A 25,098-nucleotide genomic window follows, 5' to 3' on the forward strand; every position below is an offset into this window, starting at 1 on the left:
ACTGTCACAATGGATAAATAAGGTGTATGGAAAAATCAGATTTTATGATTTTTGAGATAGTACTTAAAGATTTAAGTTTTTATTGTATTATCTTTAACAGTACGACTGCAAGATTTCCTCATAACATCCCTACTCATACTACGAAGGCAAACATAATTCATTTTCTTTTTGTAGTGATATAAAACTTTGTCTGCCTCCAAACTGATACCACTGTTCAATGAGCAATACATAACCAATGAATAGAAATGCTGTGCCACCCCTACAACACTCGCAGAAAGCCAGCAGGACTGATTCATCAAGATTTTAATAACGCCAGACATAAACCTGTGGCACAGACAATTTATAAAAATGCAATTTTATTGAGAAATAAAATTCTTTCAAATGTACACAAAAAAAATTAACAAAAAGTGACAAACCAAAGGTTTTAAAGCAAGTAACGATGGCATTTGATGTCTCACACAAATGCTGGTCATTGGTTGATGACACTAAGCAACAAAACATAGGCAGCAAAACTTTGTCATTGCTCAAAATCTTCCAGAACGTTCACAAACTCTTGATCTTCTCCTCTCGCGTTCACGACCTCCACGGCTGCGGTCACGAGAGCGACTTTCACGAGATCTTGACCGAGAACAATGTCTAATGGAAAGATCATTTCCATTACAACAAAAAAAAGTCAACTTTAACAAAAGGCATAAGACTGGCCTTTGATGAAGGTTTTCGGTACCTTTTTCTACAACGTCCATAAAGCTCTCTCCTCCGCTCTCGAGAAATGGGTTTCAAGTGCATGAAATTACAGAAACGGCCTCTAGTGCACTCCCTGTAGTGAGACGAGATGGTAAGATGAAAAAAAATAAAAAAATAAAAGTGGCGTCACAGCTTTTCTGAAGATGGTCAGATCACTTTAGAGACATATACAGGTGCTGGTCATAAAATTAGAATATCATGAAAAAGTTGATTTATTTCAGTAATACCATTCAAAAAGTGAAACTTGTATATTAGATTCATTCATTACACACAGACTGATATATTTCAAATGTTTATTTCCTTTCATTTTGATGATTATAACTGACAACTAATGAAAACCCCAAATTCAGTATCTCAGAAAATTAGAATATCAATTAAGACCAATGCAAAAAAAATGATTTTTAGAAATGTTGGCCAACTGAAAAGTATGAACATGAAAAGTATGAGCATGTACAGCACTCAATATTTAGTCGGGGCTCCTTTGGCCTGGATTACTGCAGCAATGCGGCGTGGCATGGAGTCGATCAGTCTGTGGCACTGCTCGGGTGTTATGAGAGCCCATGTTGCTCTGATAGTGGCCTTCAGCTCTTTTGAATTGTTGGGTCTGGCATATTGCATCTTCCTCTTCACAATACCCCATAGGTTTTCTGTGGGGTTAAGGTCAGGCGAGTTTGCTGGCCAGTCAAGGTCCTTAAGGTGGTCCTTAAAGGACCTTACCGTGGTCCTTAAACCAGGAACTGGTAGCTTTGGCAGGGTGTGCAGGTGCCAAGTCCTGTTGGAAAATGAAATCTGCATCTCCATAAAGTTGGTCAGCAGCAGGAAGCGTGAAGTGCTCTAAAACTTCCTGGTAGACGGCTGTGTTGACCTTGGACCTCAGAAAACACAATGGACCAACACCAGCAGATGACATGGCACCCCAGACCATCAATGACTGTGGAAACTTTACACTGGACCTCAAGCAACGTGGATTATGTGCCTCTCCTCTCTTCCTCCAGACTCTGGGACCTTGATTTCCAAAGGAAATGCATAATTTACTTTCATCAAAGAACATAACTTTGGACCACTCAGCAGCAGTCCAGTCAAGACGCTTCTGACGCTGTCTCTTGTTCAAGAGTGACTTGACACAAGGAATGCGACAGCTGAAACCCATGTCTTGCATACGTCTGTGCGTGGTGGTTCTTGAAGCATTGACTCCAGCTGCAGTCCACTCTTTGTGAATCTCCCCACATTTTTGGATGTTTTTTTTTCACAATCCTCACCAGGGTGCGGTTATCCCTATTGCTTGTACACTTTTTTCTACCACATCTTGTCCTTCCCTTCGCCTTTCTATTAATGTGCTTGGACACAGAGCTCTGTGAACAGCCAGCCTCTTTAGCAATGACCTTTTGTGTCTTGCCCTCCTTGTGCAAGGTGTCAATGGTCGTCTTTTGGACAACTGTCAAGTCAGCAGTCTTCCCCATGATTGTGTAGCCTACAGAACTAGACTGAGAGACCATTTAAAGGCTTTTGCAGGTGTTTTGAGTTCATTAGCTGATTAGAGTGTGGCATCAGGTGTCTTCAATATTGAACATTTTCACAATATTCAAATTTTCTGAGATACTGAATTTGGGACTTTCATTAGTTGTCAGTTATAATCGTCAAAATTAAAGGAAATAAACATTTGAAATATATCAGTCTGTGTGTAATGAATGAATCTAATATACAAGTTTCACTTTTTGAATGGTATTACTGAAATAAATCAACTTTTTCATGATATTCTAATTTTATGACCAGCACCTGTATATATATAAAACATTTTAACACAACCCCTCTCCCGTTTTGTATATGAGAACTTTAGACACAATGTCTTGAACAGTTTCCAATCAGTCATTTCCTTAAAAAGTGACATTATATGTCGTGGGGAAGTCGTGGCCTAATGGTCAGAGAGTTGGACTGGTAATCCAAAGGTTGCGGGTTCGAGTCTCCGGCCGGCAGGAATTGTAGGTGGGGGGAGTGAATGTCCAGCGCTCTCTCCACCCTCAATACCACGACTGAGGTGCCCTTGAGCAAGGCACCGAACCCCCAACTGCTCCCCGGGCGCTGCAGCATAAAATGGCTGCCCACTGCTCCGGGTGTGTGTTCACGGTGTGTGTGTGTTCACTGCTGTGTGTGTGCACGTTGGATGGGTTAAATGCAGAGCACGAATTCCGAGTATGGGTCACCATACTTGGCTGAATGTCACTTCACTTCACTATATTTTTAAAATGTCATTGTTTTTCAATGAAATAACTGGGTAAGTGTGAGACACTGACCCCATTTCATACTGCCTACAGCAGGCTTCTCTGAAGTCTGTAACTGGTGAGAGCTCTGCATGTATGGGTTGGCCATTAAACCAGCGATTATTTAAGTCCAATACAGCCTTCTCAGCATCCTCTTCCCTCCGAAACTGTTCAGACAATAAAACAAAGTAAACGGTTACACATTTCCAAGTATAATTCTAATGCAGGCTGTTATAGCTACATTGTTTGAAATAGTTCATTTCATAAACCTGTCTGTTCAATCAAGCAAATGTCACAAACACACTCAAATTTTACAGTACCTTCACATAAACATTTCCGACCAAATGATCACCAAGGTTATCGCACACATTCATCTCCTCGACCTCTCCATACTTCTCCATTTCTGTGAAGACTTCCTGTTGAAAACACAATCAATCAGCATTGCAAAATATCGAAATAAATACTTTAAGGAATAGTGCAAAAAAATAAATAACTAAAAAATTGTGGCATCATTTACTGACCCTCATGTTGTTTCAAACCTGTATGACTTTTTTTGTCCATACAGTGAAAGCCAATGTGGTCCAATGTTGTTTGAACCCAAACAGTCAAAGTATCTTCTGTGTTCAAGAAAAGAAATAAAAAGGTCATAAAGGTTTAGAACAATATATGGGTGAGTAAATGAAGAATTCTTTATTCTTTTTTTTATGTTTTACTCATACAGTGGGGCAAATAAGTATTTGATACACTGCAGATTTTTCAAGTTTTCCCACTTACAAAGAATGGAGAGATCTGTAATTTTCATCTAAAGTACACCTCAACTGTGAGAGACAATATTAAATAAATTCAGAAAATCACATTGTATGATTTTTGAATAATTTCCATTTTATTGCATGAAATAAGTATTTGATACAATAGAAAAATATAACTTAATATTTGGCACAGAAATCTTTGTTTACAATTACAGAGGTCAGACGTTTCCTGTAGTTCTTGACCAGGTTTGCACACACTGCAGCAGGGATTTTGGCCCACTCCTCCATAGGTCTTCTCCAGATCTTTCAGGTTTTGGGGCTGTCGCTGGGCAACACTGAGTTTCAGCTCCCTCCATAGATTTTCTATTGGGTTCAGGTCTGGAGACTGGCTAGGCCACTCCAGGACCTTGAAATGCTTCTTACGGAGCCACTCCTTAGTTGCCCTTGCTGTGTGTTTGGGGTCATTGTCATGCTGGAAGACCCAGCCACGACCCATCTTCAATGCTCTTACTGAGGGAAGGAGGTTGTTGCCCAAAATCTCACGATACATGGCCCCATCCATCCTCCCCTCAATACGGTGCAGTCGTCCTGTCCCCTTTGCAGAAAAGCACCCCCAAAGCATGATGTTTCCACCCCCATGCTACTAATGGTAACCGTTGAGACTGTGGTCCCAGTTCTCTTCAGGTCATTGACCAGGTCCTCCCGTGTATTTCTAGGCCGATCCCTCACCTTTCTCAGGATCATTGATACTCCACGAGGCGAGATCTTGCATGGAGCCCCAGTCCAAGGGAGATTGACAGTCATCTTGAATTTCATCCATTTTCTAATAATTGGGCCAACAGTTGTTGCCTTCTCACCAAGCTGTTTGCTTATTGTCCTGTTGCCCATCCCAGCCTTGTGCAGGTCTACAATTTTGTCCCTAGTGTCCTTAGACAGCTCTTTGGTCTTTCCCATACTGGAGAGGTTGGAGTCTGATTGATTGAGTGTGTGAACAGGTGTCTTTTATACAGGTAACGAGTTCAAACAGGTGCAATTAACACAGGTAATGTGTGGAGGATAGGAGAGCTTCTTAAAAGACAAACTAACAGGTCTGTGTGAGCCAGAATTCTTGCTGGTTGGTAGGTGATCAAATACTTATTTCATGCAATAAAATGGAAATTAATTATTCAAAAATCATACAATGTGATTTTCTGGATTTTTTTTATTTTATATTCTGTCTCTCACAGTTGAGGTGTACCTACGATGAAAATAACAGATCTCTCCATTCTTTGTAAGTGGGAAAACTTGAAAAAAAAAAATCAGCAGTGTATCAAATACTTATTTGCCCCACTGTACATAACATTTCACTCTTTTGTCCCATCATCTTTGGGTGAACCATTGCATTCATTTAACTACTGATTCTAATTAAGCATTATACAATGTAATATAATCACAAAATAAGCAAGGTGAGATCAATAAAGAAATATTTTATGTGACAAATGTTTGAAAAAATGAGGAAGAGTTACTATTAAATGTCTATGCACCATTCAGGCTTCCACAACTAAAAACCTTGGGTTGCCAGGATTTCTCCCTCACCCAACCAGCTTTTAATGGTTTCATCTGTATGTAAATATTAGCTTTGTTCTTCTAGGAACATCACTTTAAGTAGATGTTAGATGTGCACATTTGAGCCATTTAGCATGGTAAAGAATACAGAAAGACATAGAAACCCTGAAACGGAATTCTGACCCTTGGGATACCAAGTCATTTCTGAATCGGGTCCACAAAAACACAACAAAAGTCATCCTTGATGAGAACTCACCTCCAAACATTCGTCATAATGTTCCTGCATTTTCACATCACTAACAGCACCTGGCAACATTTTTTAAAATATAAATATAGAACACAGAAAGGTGTATTCGAGTACAATATTTTGATATATAGCCCCCATAGCATGCAAATAAGAAATAAAGTTTTAGATTAACTGGCCCATCATAAAACTACTGAATAGTGTTAAAACACAAACCAACAGGATATATTTAAATATCAAATCTGAGGATCAACAGATAATGTGTTTAAACTGAGAATTAAGAAAGGAAAATATTTCAGGCCAATCTGGCAGACACACAGTAAGCCTTTGTATTGATTAGACTGTATCATAATATGGGTCAAAGACAAATCTGTTGCCCTGATAAAACAATATTACATGCCATTATAGGTCTCATTGTTATTTGTTACCCATAAAATTCCCTAACAAATATTTTTAGGAGTGATGCATACTTGGGGATAAAGTGTCTGCATAACATAAATCCTGAATTAAATAGACCTTCATTATACTTATAAACATATGGCCAAGGTTCAATCACTGCAGTGTTTGTGAAAAGTTGTATTTTAAAAAACTATGGGATCTAATCATTTAACATTGTTATGGATTCTCTTGATATGTGCCAGTCGTAAAGAAACGTTCAATGCCGCAGACTCCTGCAAGCAAGTGGGGGGCAACTTACAGTGTAAACCATCAGCAGACTGGCAGAGTTTTGAGTGTTACGGTATATGTTCATGAGGACAATGGTCTGAAATACAAAATGTGCATCTTTGTAAAAGAAACTCTAAGACTGTTTAGCATCCAGGTCTACAGACCACATGAAATATCAACATTATAAATTAGGCAATACTTTGAAAACAAGTGAATTGGGGAGAGTGGGGTCAGCAGGAGAGGTCAGAGATCCATCCAAGATGACAACTGCTACGTAAAGGTCTTAGGGTTTTGATGAAGCAGAAAAGTATCTTCTGTAAATAATAATGTAAATATGTACATCTCAGTTAACATTTATTCTTGAAACAAGGGCTCTAATTAAACTTATGCGGATAATTCAATATTTGAAACTGATGTTGTCATGTCCAAATCAAAAACAAGATATCTGCTTTCGTCAAAGTACGGAGTCCTTTACTGGACAGAAATAAAGGTGGGCGTCACTGGAGTCTGCACTCAAACTTACCTTAAAAGTAAACAATAAAATTATCTTCGAATCAACACAAACCCAGCACCTCTTATTCCCCTTTTCCATTAATATGGTGCCATAGCATGCAAATAAGAAATAAAGTTTTAGATTAACTGGCCCATCATAAAACTACTGGAGAGTGTTAAAACACAAACAAACAGGATATATTTAAATATCAAATCTGAGGATCAACAGATCATGCGTTTAAACTGAGAATTTCATGCAAACTGGGAGCTTGTCACAAACTGAATGGTGAAGTAACAGGTTATGCAGGAGATGAAACCAGCATTCAGCATTTCTTTACTTTCTTTTACAAGCTCTCCATTTTCCTTGTGTCTCAGTAGTCTCAGGGGGAAGTCGTGGCCTAATGGTTAGAGAGTCGGACTCGTAATCGAAAGGTTGCGAGTTCGAGTCCCCGGCCCGCAGGAATTGTAGGTGGGGGAAGTGAATGTCCAGTGCTCTCTCCACCCTCAATACCACGACTGAGGTGCACCGAACCCCCAATTGCTCCCCGGGCGCTGCAGCATGGCTGCCCACTGCTCCGGGTGTGTGTTCACGGTGTGTGTGTGTGTGTGTGTGTGTGTGTGCATTTGTTCACTACTCACTGCTGTGTGTGTGCACTTGGATGGGTTAAACGCAGAGCACCAATTTCGAGTATGGGTCACCATACTTGACAATACGTCACGACTTTACTTTACTTTACTTAAGAAGAATATATTGCAAGTAGAGCACACATGGCCTGCGCAAATCAATGCTGAATGCTTTTCCTATTAGTCATTTGTAAATGTATTTATTGCAAGAAATGAGAAACTGCTCCTTGCTGCAAGCATCAATGAAGTAGCTAGCCAAACCTGATGTTGTTCAGGAAATTTTACCTAACTACAAAATATTGTGATGTAACTGGTTCTTGGGGCCTCATTTATAAAACACAGGTACAATCACATTTGATCCAACTTCTAAAACATAAAGAGATTAATTCATTTTAAGATGAAGTGTGATTTATAATGTGGGATGAATTAGGGAATTCCTTTTGTGCTATAGACATTGTATAAATCATTTGAAGGAACAATTCAGAAATGGCTGTACGTTCACATTTAGGAATATTCTATGCACATCTTTATAAATGGGGCCCTGGTTCCAGATCAGAAAACGTTTACGGATGTTGCAGAACCAGTTTTTCCAGACCAGAACTGTTTTTTCTTTGATGGAACAGTATAAAATCTCTCGAGAATGTACGGTGTGAAACAATTCAAGAATCATGTCGTTGGAAAAGGGGTATCGAACAATTGCCTGGACAATCTCACATTATAAAAGCAAATCCATCACTTTTACTGTTTATTAGAAACAGCAAGTTTTCAGTTACTTTTTACTTGATGCGTGTAATTTACTGAAGTACAGTAAGGGTCCAGAGTATCAGTGCTGAGGCTGCCTCTCCATCAATTATCTGGGACAGAAATGGGATTTCTTGCTCACGTGCTAGCATTATCTCAAGGAAAAGTGGGACTGTGCACTGTTTTGGGGGTTACGGTAGATGTTTTGTATCAAGATGGTCTGCAAAGGGAGAAATCAAAATATGTAGATAAATAAATACCAATTGTCTACACAAAAAAGAGATGCAAATGATGCTGAGGAAAATGTTTTTGTACATCCAAAAGACTAAAACCTGGAGGGACCACTATTCACCAAAAAAAAAGTCCTAACTGGTAAATAGCTGACCATTTGATTTTCTTAAGCACATCTCAGAAAGTAATGGATTATCCAACACTCATAGATCTGGGGCTTGCACCATGATGGTAGCTGAACAAACTCTGGATCACAGAATTAGTTTTGAGTTGACAAAACCAAACAATACACTCAGGCTTTATTGGTAACATGATGCTGATCATCAACTGTCTCTGTCAACTCAGGTTTTGATCCTGAGTTCATGGAGCATGTGCACATGAAAGTGTGACAGCAGTAACAAACAGCCAATCACATGCAGTTCAAGAAGAAAAGAGCTGTCCATGAAAGAAGATAATTAAAACAAAACATCAAGCTACTGTATATCAGTGCAAGTGAAAGTTGTGAAGTTAGTTGATAATATTTTTTATATATATTATAGACAGATGGGTGAGGTGAGGTTACATCTTGTTTATCAATTAATTCTAAAGTGTATTTATATTATATATTAGTTGTATATTTATATTAATCTAAACTACATGCTTGATTATTAAGCTTAAAAATGTGCAATGGACAAAATACATAAAATAATTACAATAATCAATCATCGCAAAAAGCCGGACAATTTTGTCTTTATAAATTTGCTATAGTGACTGTCAATTAGGAAGAAGAGAAACTGGGGCACTGACTTTGTGTCAGAGATGTGTCACTTTGTTCACAGATGATTGGTCCAGTTTTGATTTGAATCTCTTATCCAGAATATAGCCAGCCTGCGGGTTAGCCATTGAAAGTACTATGGCGAAGAACACTGTTAAAGGCCAAGCCACTTTTATGGTGTGAACCATAGACTGTAAAAAAGGTGCAAACTAAACTGGCTTCATGGTATAGGCCCCAGATCTCAGGTGCTTTAAGACAAAATAGTCCTAAACACTACTGAAACTATGGATTGACTATGACTGAAAGTCAAAGTAAAATTTGTTATTTGACAAAACTTCCATTAAAGTGCAGCATTATAGAATAACACATACATGTAAAAGTGAATATGAAAATATTTCATAACTTTTCAATAAATGTGTGGCAAGATATGACAATACGAGCAATTGTCAATTCAATTATGTATTCAAATGTAAGATATATATTCAACTATATACTTTTCACACTAAAAACTCTACATAGTGTGACACGTGTCCCGGGCACCTATCAGCGTCGCCCTGGAAACGGAGGAGATTCACCTGCTCCCAATCACCGCGGGCTGATCGGTCCCAGCTGACACAGCTTAGAAGAGGGCTACAAAAGCCGCGATACAAGACATTCGGGTGAGCAACGACTCTTCAAGGAAGCCAACTAATGTTGTGTTTTTCGTTCCTACAGACAGCAGTTGACAGATCAGCCCGCCACCCGAGCACAGGACACAGAGCACCCTGCACTCAGCCGGCCGGCAACCAGGATCACCTTGCACTGAAGACGGACACGAGACACGTTGGGACTTTCACACACTTTTTGTTTAATAAATACACCCTGCGGGGACTTTGTTGCACTTCAACCTGTCGTGTGATTCTTCAGCCCGCTACACTGGTGGAGAATGTGGGCAGATTGCTGAAGAATCGCCGACCACCACACAAACCCCGTAACCACAATTTTCTTTTTTCCCTTCTGTTTTGGGTTTCTCGTCAGGCGGCGACTCCTCCCCAGCCATGGAAGAGCTCTTGAAACACCTGACCGAGGTGAGCATCAGGCAGCAGCAGATTGTGGAACATATAGCTGCTCGACAAGGGGAAACCGAGCGCGAAATCGCCGCGCTCCGCACCGCTGCTGCCCAGCGGGTTCCGCTACCAGACCCCCGAGCCCAAGCCACCCTGCCGAAGATGACCGTCCACGACGATGTAGAGAAATATCTACAAATGTTCGAGAGCATTGCCACGCGGGAAGTCTGGCCGCGAGAGGAGTGGGCGCGGATACTGGCGCCGCTGTTAACCGGCGAGCCGCATCAGGCATACTTTTCGATGCCCACGCACCTAGTGGACTCCTATGATGAGCTCCGAAAAGAAGTCTTGGCCCGTGTCGGCCTGTCCTCCATTTCTGCGGCACAATTGTTTCGGACATGGGAATACAACAGCCGGATGCCAGCCCGCACCCAAGCCGCCGAACTCTCTCGCCTCGCGCACCACTGGTTACTCGGCGGGGACCCCAGCGCCGCCCAAGTGGCGGAACGAGTCGTCGTGGACCGGTTTCTCCACGCCCTTCCTCGAGCCCTTCGGCAGGCAGTCGGTATGCGGAACCCGCAGACCATTGGAGAGCTGGTCGAGGCCATCGAGCTGGGGCCACCGAACCACCACACTCGCCCCATCGTGCCTGGCTGGCAGGCTGCGCCGTGCACCAAGAACCACCACGGGAGGCGCCACAAGTCGAGGTAACCGTGAATGGTCGACCGTATTGGGCCCTACTGGACTCCGGCAGTGCGGTGAGCATGGTCCAGGCCTCCTTGTTTCCCCCACGGGTGGGAGCCAAAGCCCGCCTGCCCATCACATGTGTGCACGGCAACACACGAGACGTGCCAACCCGCCAAGTCACCATTGCTGCAAGCCCGGGCTCTTGGTCCGTCGAAGTGGGTGTGGTGGAGGACCTGCCCGTACCCGTGCTACTGGGGAGGGACTGGCCGGGGTTCGAACAGCTACTCGCCGCGACTACTCAGCCTACCAGCCTCGCCGGGAACCGCCGGAGGAAAAAGTCCAGCAGAGGTCCCCGACGACGCCCCGTCCTCCTCGCGTCGGACAGTGCCTGGGATGGTGATGCTTCCCAAACTTCTAACCTTTTCTTTGATGTTTTCGAGCAGGTTAGGGGAGGGGGAGCTTTCGCAAAAGAGCAGCTCGAGGACGATCGGCTGAAGCACTGCTGGAAGCAGGTGAGAGTGGTCGAAGGGACGGAGGTTCAACCGCCACCTCACCCGACCCCTCACTTCATAGTCCAAAATGGCCTGTTATACTGTGTCGCACAGCGGAGAGGGGAGGAAGTAAAGCTGCTGGTAGTGCCCCGCACTAAGACTGAAACTGTTATGGAGCTGGCCCATTCCCACCCAATGGCCGGCCACCTCGGAGCGCAAAACACTACCCAGCGGATTAGAGACCGGTTCCACTGGCCCGGACCACCTAGAGCTAGGCTTCGGAGCGTGCTTCTCGAGCTGCGACGGGCTGGGCTCACCGCCAACCCCAGGAAATGCCATCTGGCCCTTCCAGAAGCCAAATATCTCGGCTTCCAAGACTCAGGTACGGGCCTTTTTGGGGTTGGCGGGATATTACCGATGCTTTATTCCCAACTTCTCCTCCTTAGCAGCACCCCTGACAGACCTGACCAAGAAGGGACAGCCAGAGAAGGTGAAGTGGGGACCCAACGAGGAGGACGCTTTCCAACGGGTGAAGACAGCGCTCACCTCGGAGCCGGTGCTGCGCGCTCCCGACTTTAACTGTCCCTTCTTGTTACAGACGGACGCATCCAACACCGGGCTCGGAGCCGTACTGTCGCAGGTGCAGGACGGTGAGGAACACCCGGTGATTTACATCAGCCGAAAGCTGTCCCCAACTGAACAACGGTACGCAGCGGTGGAGAAGGAGGCGTTGGCCGTCAAGTGGGCAGTCCTGGAGCTGAAGTACTATCTCTTAGGCCGGAAGTTCACCCTTATCACCGACCATGCCCCGTTACAGTGGATGGCCCGGGCTAAAGATACAAACGCTCGGGTGACACGGTGGTTCCTGGCACTCCAGGACTTCCACTTTGACGGGCAGCTTTCGCAGGTCTGTCAGGGTTTTCCCCTCCTCCAGCCCCTACCTCCCCCCTCGCTTGGGGGACCAGGGCGACGCTTGGGGGGGGTGACACGTGTCCCGGGCACCTATCAGCATCGCCCTGGAAACGGAGGAGATTCATCTGCTCCCAATCACCGCGGGCTGATCGGTCCCAGCTGACACGGCTTAGAAGAGGGCTACAAAAGCCGCGATACAAGACATTCGGGTGAGCAACGACTCAAGGAAGCCAACTAATGTTGTGCTTTTCGTTCCTACAGACAGCAGTTGACCGATCAGCCCGCCACCCGAGCACAGGACACAGAGCACCCTGCACTCAGCCGGCCGGCAACCAGGATCCCCTTGCACTGAAGACGGACACGAGACACGTTGGGACTTTCACACACTTTTTGTTTAATAAATACACCCTCCGGGGACTTTGTTGCACTTCAACCTGTCGTGTGATTCTTCAGCCCGCTACACTAGCAAACATATTAAGTCGGTTTCACTTTAAACATCAATAAACCAATTTTAATGTGGAAATGAAAACATACTGGTGAAGTTTGAGATGTAAACATACATTTACGTTTATTGTGCAATCTAGAACACCGATCTCCATGACGACAAGCTCCAATTTTGAAATAAAAGGAGCAGTTGACCCTAGAAATAACAAACAGGACGCAGACTGATATGAAAACTATGACACGCCATTGACATTAATGTGACAAGATCATACAAAGTGTCCATTCTAACTTTCTAAACGGACAAAGCCAGAATATTTTAATCCCAAATACTGAAAAACTAGAGAAATCAATCCTTCTTTTTTTTATTCATGTTGTCAGTAACGTTACATCAGATATATTTATTAGGCAGCAGTGTCTGATTTCACAGCATGAGCAACGCGGAAGCATCGCATCTCACACAAAAACATTGTTTTGCGTTCGGATGTAAAAGCTCAGCAGACAAACAGGTGTGTTAGCCTACAAATCAGTTAATATTGCACCGTTCAAACTAAATGTATTAAACCCTTAACTGTCACCGTCCCGTATACGGGACACCTAACTTTACTTCAATATATTACCATTAAATCCTAATCTAATCGTGACAAACTATATATCATTGGAAAGGTCCAAGACTCATTTATATATATATCTATGTACAGAAGTGGGTTGACACACCCATATTATCCATGATGGAGCAAGACGTGGCGGCAGATTTGGAGGATGGAGAAACAACTAACGTTAATTACCCATGGCCTTATTTGTCCAAGTTCATGTCTCTCAAAGAAACGACAAGTAAAGGTTACACTTTTTGTAACAGTCTGAGATATTTGAGTGTTGTGTAATAAAACCATAATTAAACAGAATTGTATTGCATTGTTTTAAACACTAAATATTTTACTTAAAACATTCCTCAGACACTTATTCAGTTATTTATAATATACGTTGTTCAAAAAAATAAAAAGTAGTTTCAATGTAGCTAGCTACTTTTTGATAGTAACTTGTAGTGTAGCTAACTACTTTTCCAAAAGGGTAGCTTGACTGTAGTTTAACTACTTTAACGTACGAGTAGCTTGTAGCTTGTCAAACTACAGTTTCAGAGTAGCTTCCCCAACACTGGTAATCATCATATATTATATATCATTTGAAAGCTTAAAATCTCAAAATTCATCCTGTGAAAACCGTTTTGAAATCGTATATTGCGTCACCATAGAAATGGTACTTTAAAATCTTTTAGCGGGCTCCTCCCCCTTAGTGGGAAGTGTCATATTCTAAATGTATTACGGTCTTATAGAATCAAAACGTTTTATAATCTTGACAAAATACATATCATCGGAAAGGTCTGAGTCTCAGGATTCCATATTTGGTGGTTATAGGAGTAAGAGTGAGAGAGAAATTGATCCATTTGTTACAGAAAAGTGCATAAAAAAACTTCAATGGGGTTTGAATGGCACCCGGTGGCTGTTTGTGGTATAACGCCTAAACAAAATTGCATAGTAACCTCAATTTTTTTTATATCAACTTCAAATTTGGAACACAACATATTTAGACATATGGCTTTAATTTTATGCCAAATTTGGATTAAAATATATTTTGTAAAATATTTATTTTATATAATATATAATAATAATAATAGTATTGTACATGTTATTTACAGTAAATTTAAACTTTTATCACTTTTTTTTACTTTCGTTTTTTGAAATTATTTCACTTCTGCAATAATCTGCTGATTGTCTTCTTTAAAAGGAGACCAATCTTAGGTCTGTATTCAAAAGCATTCATGAATTATTACAATTTAACTTTAAATAGTACACTTTCAAAAAGGGGGGGGGGGGTGACAGTTAAGGGGTTAATATAGCTTACTTGTCTTTTTCTGTACCAAATATGGACACAAGATACTCCGCCATCTTGAACGGATGCGAATCTGCGATCTACGTCAGCACGAGCGCGCGCACGTACGCACGCTTCCATCTGCAGGCTAGATGTCGCAGGAGAGAACGATTATTGTTCAGCATTTCTCAGCGTAGAGATATATCTATGTTTCTCAGTAACCGCTCATCTGCCGCAGTCGTCAAATTACCAATATCATTTTTCTTCCAACACCTACTGGACTGGTCGTGTGATAAGATAGCAAAGCCACCGCTTTACACGCGGAGACTTCAATCTTGCTCAACAATGCCTAACACGATGAGATCCTAACAGGAGACTAGTGCTAGACTAGTCATTTACGACATTATCTGGCAAAGACTTGTATTGAACAATAAATGCATGAACAACATAACAAAAACAGTTGTTAACAAAGACTAAAATAATACACCGTCTATGGGGACTAAACAAAATTTCACAAAGACATCTAAGGAATTACATGCCTGTACAATCTGAACAGTTTTCTGTTTACTCCAGCTGTGGTAAAACCGACAAATTCAGAGCCATTAAATGATTGGCTTACAAGGAGCACGTGGTCGAGTCATTGAACGACAGATTGCCATCTCCTCCTTAAAACAGCTCTGATTCTACTGACTCTCGTGGCAGAGGAAGGCATGAGTGGTGAGAAGTGCAACTAAACAATGCTAGTTTAAGTTTAATGTCTAATACGTTTAATTATCGGAGTCTTGATAGTACGCTTGTGTTGATTAAAGAGCACTCACGAAGTTTATCTGTATTATGGCAAAATCATTCGCCTCCATTGTCCACTGCTCTACATACATAAATGTTTACTGGTGGCTGAAATAAAGCTATTACCTTTCTTTCTAACAGGTACAGAAATAGATTCCATTAACTAGTCGCCTCTTCATAATGGTAAGTCTTACACTTCTGTGTAACTGATTGATCAATATTAATACAGCCAATGAAGGCTCTATGACTGATTATATGCATTATGAAACAGAGTGATCATTTTAAGCACTTTTTACTGATTAGTCAGCATCAAAAGCGTTTGTTGTGTTCCAGGCCAGTCAGGGTGCTGGAGAGGTGTGGTACGCCCATCCGGTTTACGCCCGGTATTGGCAGCACTACCAGCAGGCCATGAACTGGCACCAGAGGCATAAGCGGGCACACAGAAAAGCTTTGGAGGCTGGCTTCTTCCAGGCACTGTATTCCATGTACCCCTCTGCCAGCCAGCGATACTCAGATTGGCATGCAGACGAGAGCTGGAGGAACGCTCACAGAGACAGAATGACAGGTAGAGAAGAAGGGGAGAATGAGGCCACTGATTCAGACAGTGAGATGGAGGAGAGTTCGGATGAGAGCCAGATTGAGTGTGACGTCAGTAACATGGACATCTCAGAAGAGCTGCGACAATACTTTGCCCAGACAGAGCAACACAGGCAGGAACTCAGTAAGTGTTTAACAACACGTGGACATTTTTCTTAAAACTGACCTTTCAGCTGTAAGAACTTGCACTTTTTTGGGTTTCACTCCATATTAGGACCACCATGTAGTTTATATTATTGTTCTTATTATTATTATTATTATTATTATTATTATTATAGAGATACTTTTAGTTTTTCTGTTGCTGAAACAATTTTTGGACTAACTTAGTTTAATTAGTTTTTTTAAATTCTGGAACATAGTGATTGTATGGGTCCTCTTTTGAGCTACTTATTATCATAATAATAATTCAGAAATGTTTATATGCCGCCTATCAGGACCTCATGGTCCTTTTACAAAGGAAAAGGGAAACAACAAATTAATAGGATGTAAGTCTAAACCCAGGACAGCAGACAAAAACATACATAATCCAAAGCAAACAAACAAAAAATAGATATTACATAATAGAAAACCTAAAACGAAAGCAGATATAAAGTGAGAACTGGCAACCAGAAATATCAGGAAGAATGTATGCAACCCAAAATCTTCTCTTCCCCAATTTGATATGCTTAGGTGATTCTTTTATGTGGGGAAATGTTGGATGAGAGCTTGAAAGGAGCAGTGGTGCTGTGCCAAACTCATTATCCCAGAATGTCCCCACTGCAGTCATGCAGTCTCTTCACACTGGCCATCTGTTTTACAGACTAAGCCTGCTTAAAGGAGAGGTGCACTCTAATAATTCACTCCAATCATTTTGGGATTACTCATTCATTGTTGAATACTGACCTGATAGTATGAGGTCTCATTTTTAAAGTACTGGCTTGGTTGACAACAGTGTAGTACAGTGATTCATGATGGTACAGGAATATTTTCTGATATGATCACTGATGGCAAGGACAAGGCTATCTTAAATAATAATAATAATACAAATTAAGCATGTAGAGCAGGGGATCTCAACTCTGGCCATCAAGATCCACTTTTCCCGTTCAGCTCCAAACATAATCAAAAACACCTGATTAATGAATCAAATAATGCTTATTTGTGCATAATGTAAACCATTGGGAGACGGTTGTCAGTACCTGTACTGCATTAATACAAAGTCAGTTAATATAAAGATTTTTTTTATATAAAGTATTATTCAAATTATAATTTGACCATTGGGTGGAAAGATTTATGATGGTTCCATGTGCACTCACCATTTTCAGTTTTATATCTCTTACAGCAAAATTTGGTTTTACCAATGTTAACAAACTTCAGTCAATAGAGCAGTTTGGCTCCTACCTCAATAAAATTCACCTACCAGTAACTTTCTAGTTACCCTGAAGACCTTGATTAGTTTGTTCAGGTGTGTTTGATCAGGGTTGGAGCTAAACTCTGTAGGAAAGCCAGAGGTGAGAACCCTGCTCTAGAGCACATTTAATAGTGTGTATATATAAATATGTAACTTTGCTAAAGGTTTATACGTTTATTGTCAGTTTCTAATGGAAGAGTTTGAATCTCAGTCCTAAACTTTCTTTAGGTTGTAGTCAAGTATGTATAGTGCACATGCAACATTTCAGGTTTGAGACTTCTTTTTAATTATTTTTTTCCAGTGGTGAGGAAGTGCATGTTACATTTATGATTATATAAACATAATAGCTTATGCTTGTCAAACACTGGTTATGAAGCAGGGGGCTGGGGACCACTAGGAGCTTTGGCAAACTTTAAATTGGGACCTATTAAGAGTTAAAATTATTTATTACATAGCAGTAACTTATGAATGCAGACGAGCTGAGGAACTGTCACAGAGACAGAACAACGGGTAGAGAAGAAAGAGAGAAAGAGGCCGAATGAATGAATGGTCAAGCAACCAACTTTAACATTTTTGGACCAAGTGAGATGGACTGATTCCAACATGTGTGACATGGCGTCAATCTGGAAAATAATAAACTAAAGGTAGAAAATAAACCTGCAAACTAAACTACATTAAAGTTTTGCTTACAAATAAGCATAGTTTGTGCCAGCAACAATTATTGGCACAAAAACATTAATATTTAGAAACCAAAATTGTTTATGGTAGTGTTTAGACTTGTTTGGTTGCACTTGATGTCCTATATAAAGTCTTTAAAGCAAATGAGTTAAATGACTTTTACCTCTGGTTTAATGCACAGGAGTGTTCACTGGAATGTAGAGAAGCTTTGGAGTCATTAATAATAGAGGACACATCTGATAGGGTCATTGTTGACCAACAGAAAGTTTGTTTAATCTTCAGTAGACTGTGTACCAAAAAGTCCACCGGTCCTGATGGTATCTCTGCTTTGTTAAAATCTTGTGCAGAGGAACTTGCTGTGGCATGGTGTCCTATCTTTCAGCAATCTGTGGACTCTCATATTATACTTGATCTCTGGAAAAAAATCTATTTTTCCATTACCAAAGAAACCACGTTTGAGTGAAAAAAATGGTTTTAGGCCAGTAGCTTTGACATCCTGTGTAATGAGAAATTGAGAAATGCATGGTGTCTGTTTTAAAGACAGAAGTTAACTCTATTCTTGACCCGTTACAATTTGCATATAGGCAGGGCCATAATACAGAAGATGCTGTTAATACTGTAGCTTATTTTATTACTAAACATAAGGAAAATTCAAAAGCTTACGCACGGCTGTTATTTGTTGATTTTACTTCTGCTTTTAATACCGTTAAGCCTCACCTTTTAATTGAGAAATTGAAGACATTGAATGTGAATCCATTTTTAATAAGGTGGTATTTTTCATTTTTGCCTAATCGGACACAACAGGTTAGATTTAATACTTTATCAGAGTTGAAAGGTATTAGCACAGGTGTTCCACAGGGATGTGTTAGTTCTCCTATCTTTTTTTTACATTGTATACCAACGAGTGTTCAAGTTGTGATTCTACTAACTTTTATAGTGAAATTCTCAGATGACACAGCTATACTTAGTCTTCTGTATGAGAATACTGATTTGTCAGTTTATTTCTCAGAGGTATCAAGGTTTGTAGAGTGGTGTGATTTTAAACAATCTTATTTTAAACACAAAGACTATCTTTGACCCAAGATCAATAGGTGATCACACACCAGTGTTTATACATGAAACATCAGTTAAGCAAGTATGTTCCTACAAGTACCTTGGTATCCATATGGATCATAAACTCAGCTGGGGGATTTATGTGGATGCAATTTGTTCTTGTGTGCAGCAACGAGTGTATTTTCTGTGTAGACTTAGGATTTTTGGAGTGGAGCAGAAAATCATGCATTTATTCTATCAGGCACTTACAGAGTAGAATTATATATGGCATTACCGTATGGTTTGGTAACCTCACAATTCAGGTAAAGTTTATAGTAGATTTCCAATGTGTAGGTATAACCAAGTCTTTTATACCCATGTCAGTTAAAATGTTAAATAATGAATGATAGTCTTTTCAGGGTTAGTATAGGAATTGTGCATATTGTGTGTACATTATTTATGGATCCAGTGGTCTTGTCAATGTAAACACCTTGAGTCCAACACACATTTCTCCTTTGGGGACAAAGTGTATTTAACTTCATATAAAATCTACATCCTTAAGTGAAAACTGTGGTCATCCACTAGTATAGGAGACATGAAAAATGTGCAATATATTTGAGTTACAATGTATTGCTTGTTGTCATGGTGGTAGCATTAACTAATGTAAGGAAAATGTAATGTTTTTCTCATTAAGGTGCTCGAACACCAAAATACCAATCTCGATCTTTTTATCTCAAAAAATATTACTTGAAAAGCCACTTATTTTGATCTTAAACCCTTAAGTGATGTTTCTAGTAATGACATTACTCATTTCTTTGCTATGTAGAGAAACAACAGCAGATGGAGGCAGAGCAGCAGGACTTGTATGTTCTAGCTGACCAAGACTTGCACAGAGTTTCCTGGCGCAGCAGCCTGCCTCCTTCAGAGCGTCCAGGAGAAAGGAGGACTGCAGAGATGATGAAGCTGTATGGTAAAGATGCAGCAAAGATTCAGGGGATGGAAACAGCCATGCAGCTCACCTTTGACCGCAACTGTGACAAAAAACAGCCCAAGTACTGGCCTGTTATACCACTAAACCTGTAGGATGATCAGACCCCATCATTAGTATGCCAGGCACAACAGTGCTGACAGTGCTGAAGCGATGCATCAAATCAGCGACTGTGAGGACCTTTCGCATATTTAGAACAAACACTTGTTAGGTCCTTATAGACCGATAAAGCATTTAGAGAGTACTTTTAATAAATGTTCAGTATGATCAGTAAAAACTTTGAAATTGAGTTGGAGTTCTGCAATTCCCAATTTACACATTTTCTTTTGCGACATCTGTATGTAGTGGCATCTACGCTGTTCTATCTTTAAAGTTTCTCATTAAGTGTTGCTTAGATTTCAGTGTCGTTCTTTTCATGTAGTCATTTCTCCCTTACTAGGTCATTGCCTCTCCCACAGTCTTCGGTTAATGTGTTTTGTCTATCTCTTCTTTTTGCTTCTCACATGAGCACATGAGACGGTGTTTGCCGGCTTATTCTCTGGTGCAGTTTTTACATTGAAATTTCTCCTTTTTTAATGCAAAGAAGTCATTGTTTAATTAATGTGGTTTGGTTAATTAATAAATGTTTTGCATTGAAATGTGTATGGGTGTGGCAGATGGTATGATGTTTTTAGTGCTTTATGCTTTAGAGATGATAGTCTTATCTGATCAAAGTTTTTCAATGAGAAAAAATAAGTCTTTGCCTATATATTCTTGTTTTTAACATCCATCTCTTTAGATACAAGTAGAAAGATCACTGTTTTAATGGTGTGTTCTGTGACCGTTGATGTTGAAAGGCAAGTCTCTGATTTTGATGCTCATAGGTGCAAACTCCTCACCTTTCAGTGAAAACTCACTTTTTTTGAGATCAAAATATGTCATCTATGAGATTTGCTTCGATCCAGTGAGAAAGTGTTTTTATGATGGGGTCTTACAAGGGTACCGTACTGGGGCTGGTTGCATAAGCGGTTTAGATTAGTCTTAAAAAGTCAGTCTTTTTTTTTTGTTTTTTAATTCAGTTATGAAAAGGTAGATTGGTCTTATTTGTATTGGAACGTAAGACTGATTACCCCTTGGCAACTGGTAGTTGGTCAAACTAGTTAAGACACAGTCTTAAGTTTATGCAAGCAACTGGCCCCTGGTTGTTTCAATAAGTTTTGTATAGTATTTTCTTTACTCTTTATTTCACAAAATATGTCTAAAAAGGGTAATATTTTATGTATTTGAGGTCTGACATTTGGGAACGGTGAAGAGCGAGGGGAAAACATTTAGCATTTTAGGTCAGCATTGCCGTCTAATGAGCAAATATTGTCTTAAATAGCTTGTATTGCACTCCATCTTCGTAACATGGGATCTTGATTTTTGGAAAATGTTCCAACAAGAAGTTAAAAATGTTTTTATTTTTGTTTTTTTAGTGAAAAATTATAATTTTGGACAAATAAGGCAGTAACATGTAAAAAAAAAAAAAAAAAAAAACCTTATAGTAACTACAAATGAGCATGTAGCTAAAGCAAATATCTTTCAAATAATAGCATCTCTGGATGCTATAAACATCACGTCAGTGCGTTACTGCATGTTGATAAAGTGCAAAAAGTGGTTACTTCCAAAATTTATTAAAACATTTGAAGGAACAGTTCACCCCAAAATTAAAACTCACTGAAAGAAGCAATATTAAGTGTGAATGCCTTAATGATGGATTTTTTTTTTTTTTTACAAACTCACTTCACAAGAGATTAATTGATGGACTGGAGTCATGTGGATTATTGAGATGTTTTTATCGGCTGTTTGGGCACCTATTCACTGCAGAGGATACGTTGGTGAGCAAGTGATGTAATTCTAAGTTTCGCCAAATCTGTCCCCATAAAGAAACAAACTCCGTTATTTCTTGGATGGCCTGTGGTTGCGTACAATTTTAGCTAAATTTAATTTTTGGGTGAACTATTCATTGAATTAAAATGCACAGAGGTTGAGCTCATTTTGTCAAGATGAACTTGCATTAAATGTACTTTATGTAATGCTAATCATTAGTCAAGAACTATGGTGCAATCTATCACCTAGAAACTGTCTCTTACTGTCTTTTTCTTAAATAGCCAATGGCAAACTGTGACACTGCAGATAAGCCATTAAAATACGAGACCCCCAAATGTAGCGTTGCAACATTGTCAACATTTTCTCCACAGGCATCAGGATCTGAGAAATCTGGAGCTTCTCTGTTTGCCCAGTTAGTGAGGCCATACTGGAATAATGCCAAATGGCCAAAACTGAATAGAGTTCCCTGCCTGCCTTCTGGTTGCCATGGTGGTTTTCTTTGAGCATCCAGCAATTTATATTCAGTTGTACTCTCTGGGCTATCCACGAGTTCAGTATCAAAGTTTACATGAAATACTAAAACATTGTGTCGTTTTGGTGTGTAACCTATATAATGTTCATTTTCTTTTGTAATAAATAAACAGAACACAACATTTTCCATTACCATGAGCTAGTAGCCTATGACACTGTTTTATCGTCCTTGGTTTATGGTTTAGCCTATAAGTTTCTAATAACTACTTGGTACTATACAAGCTCCGCTCTCTCCCATCATTGCGCTTATGGAGGAAAGAGTGGCCCCGTCTGGGGACCCCAAACAGTGACGTCACCGCAGCGATGGTCCCGAGCTGGAGCAACACATTTGATCAATTGAGAGAAACTCTTTCCACTCCAAACACCCGCCGAAAACAGAGAGCGCAACATGGGTGAGTGCATGCTGGTCAGTGCATCCTCAATGGCGCGTTTGCTTCATAGTTTCTTCAATAAGAGTTTACTGTAGTATAACGTTTCTTTCTCTTCTTCTCGTTTTGAGACGCGTTTTAGTCATACTCTAGCTGCGAATCATTTGTAACATTTGATAGCGTTAAAATGCAGTTTGTTTTGTTGTTGCGTGCAACTGTTTCAAAAATTATTTTTTTCTTCATTTGTTTAACGCGTATTTAAAAGCCACTTTTGCAGACTTCTTAAAAACGGTCTTGCATTAAAAGGCAACAGATATTTGTTAGCCCGTTGTATGGGCTATTAGATATATGTTTACCGTTTAGTTTGCTGTTAGTAGGCTATCAAGTATTTTATATTTCTCCATATTTGAATAGCCTAATTATTTAGGTGTTTTTATTTCTGAGTTTTGTTTTAGTTGAGGTAGGCAGTAATAAATAGACAAAGAGAATCATTAGAAAAACAATGTTTATCTCATTTTAGTCTTTTCAAATTCTGCTTTGTGTATTGTTGGATGCATCAGTCAGTTGGAGGGCTATTAATGAGTTTTGCTATGAATCTGTGGGTTTGTTTATCCTGTACTTATCCAGCATGCAAAGTAGAGCTAATTCATGGGAAAGAATTTGTTCTTTCATTTGTCCCAGCTGTGTCCTTGGAATGGTTAGTTATAAAGCACATTCTTTGCCAGCTGTCTGCATCTACCAAGACTGCCACTTAAGTGGCACATCTCTGCTCTGTGAATTCCCCTCAAGAGAGTGATGTTAGTTTTGCATTCCTTGATGGAAGAATGTCATCCCTTAGAGGACCAGGACTAAAGAAAGTGCTTATTGTATGAGTCAGAGCCCAAAGTGACTCCCATTCTCTCTCTCTCTCTCTCTCTCTCTCTCTCTCTCTCTTTTGTCCTAGTCCATGTCTCATAGAATCTGCTTTTTCTACTCATGATAGTTTTCTACAATTTGTTGAACAATTCAGAAAGAGATTCAGTTACAATCTTAAGTGACACACAGACTTATTCTCAAGGCCCTTGTGGGCCAGGTTTTTTAATGTATAAATTGACCAAACTGGATTATAGCCTGGGATTCTCTTTAAAAGTTAATTTAGACTTTAGACTGTTTATATGGCATTGTTAGTATTCGCTAAAACAAGGTTTCCTCTATCAGTTTGTTTTCATAGCAAGTTTAAACCTTTTCTTCAGAAAGCCACTTCATTCTGACACTGAAGGAGTCTGTGATTGGTCTATAACTCACATATGATTTTTATGTGCTTTTATATTATAATTCTAGGTTCATATACGCAACCAAATATGATTTTTAAAGTCTAAGTTAAAGTTTAAGTGAGGAATTTGTTTGTGCTTTTAGGCTGCAATAAATGGAAGAAACAAAGAAACAACCTTTCTTGTACTATATACAGCTGTCCAAAGTTTTAGTCTGTAAACAACATCAGACTTGTTATTATTCAGACTGTTATTCACACCAAGGAAGATTATCATCCACTTGTGTGAATGCCAATTTAGTCGTTCTTGGTGAACAAGCCTTTACATTGAGAACTGCTTAGATTCAAAGAGTATTTGCACTTGTACCAATTGTAGTCAGTGAGAGTAATGCCACTTTTCATTTAGCTACTTTGCAGCATTAGTTTCCAAGCAACAGCATCCCTCTGTACATAATCCTACTCGCATAATTCCACCTCAGACCTCACAACCTGTGCCATGCCATCACGGCGGAGCTCATGGCTGGATTCTGTATGAATGAAATCTTGTTTATCCAGTCTGAAACACCTCTGTGTCCATTATGTTAAAGCACTACGTCAGCCATAACTACAGATCTGTGCCTTCGAGCCATGGCAAAGTCTCATTTTGCACAGCATAATAGAAAAGGTCACTGTAGTGTAGATAACACCACAGTCTTCAATAATAAACTTCATTTTAAACAGAAATTCAAATCACTTATCCAATGACATTTCGAGTTATCAATGGGAATAAGTGACTTTATTTGCTGGAGATGCCCTTTTTCACTAATCTGAGAATTTTGTCAGGTCTAAGCTTTATCCGATAGATTCAGGTAGTTTAAAGTGACACAAAAATGAACTCTTGGGGACTGATGTATTAAAAAAGGCAATGAAAAATGCTCTCACACAGTGGAATAAAAAGTAAACTTGCCATTAAAAAGCACAACCAGGACCATGCATACTTATGCTTATACTCATGCTTATAATAAAAATACCAACTTGATGTATTGAAGCATTCGAATCTGAGGTAATTATCATCCAGGAATTGTTATATAAAAAATTATACACATTTTACTGAATTTAAAAGACATTAAAAAATACATAGGCAATCATCATCCAGACATT

The 25,098-nt window shown here is 39.9% G+C and overlaps 1 protein-coding gene and 1 pseudogene across 3 annotated transcripts; one reads left to right on the forward strand and one right to left on the reverse strand.

Moving 5' to 3' along the window:
- Positions 1-524: 524 nt before the first annotated feature.
- Positions 525-14,571, reverse strand: LOC306873929 (splicing factor U2AF 35 kDa subunit-like; annotated as a pseudogene). The gene is made up of 8 exons: positions 14,528-14,571; positions 12,719-12,824; positions 6,238-6,303; positions 5,553-5,602; positions 3,323-3,418; positions 3,032-3,169; positions 725-813; positions 525-636 (listed from the first exon to the last, which is right to left on the reverse strand). The product of its transcript is annotated as a splicing factor U2AF 35 kDa subunit-like (transcript).
- Positions 14,572-14,597: 26 nt separating this feature from the next.
- On the forward strand, positions 14,598-20,351 carry LOC306874010 (gem-associated protein 8-like). Of its 2 annotated transcripts, none has more exons than XM_079423667.1 (4): positions 14,598-15,211; positions 15,422-15,463; positions 15,614-16,001; positions 19,801-20,351. In XM_079423667.1, the coding sequence occupies exons 2-4, from the start codon at positions 15,461-15,463 to the stop codon at positions 20,055-20,057; spliced, it is 648 nt and encodes a 215-aa protein (XP_079279793.1). In that variant the 5' UTR covers positions 14,598-15,211; positions 15,422-15,460; the 3' UTR covers positions 20,058-20,351. The 2 variants fall into 2 exon arrangements, with proteins under 2 accessions (XP_079279793.1, XP_079279794.1); XM_079423668.1 differs by having other exon boundaries at positions 15,100-15,211; positions 15,597-16,001.
- The last annotated feature ends 4,747 nt before the right edge of the window (positions 20,352-25,098 follow it).

This window comes from Barbus barbus, assembly GCF_936440315.1.
Source record: "Barbus barbus genome assembly, chromosome: 8".
Taxonomy (NCBI): domain Eukaryota; kingdom Metazoa; phylum Chordata; class Actinopteri; order Cypriniformes; family Cyprinidae; genus Barbus; species Barbus barbus.

Coding starts and splice junctions, on each gene's coding strand:
- LOC306874010 (XM_079423667.1), top strand. Junction 16,002..19,800: donor GCAACACAGGCAGGAACTCA/GTAAGTGTTTAA, acceptor TTTGCTATGTAG/AGAAACAACAGCAGATGGAG.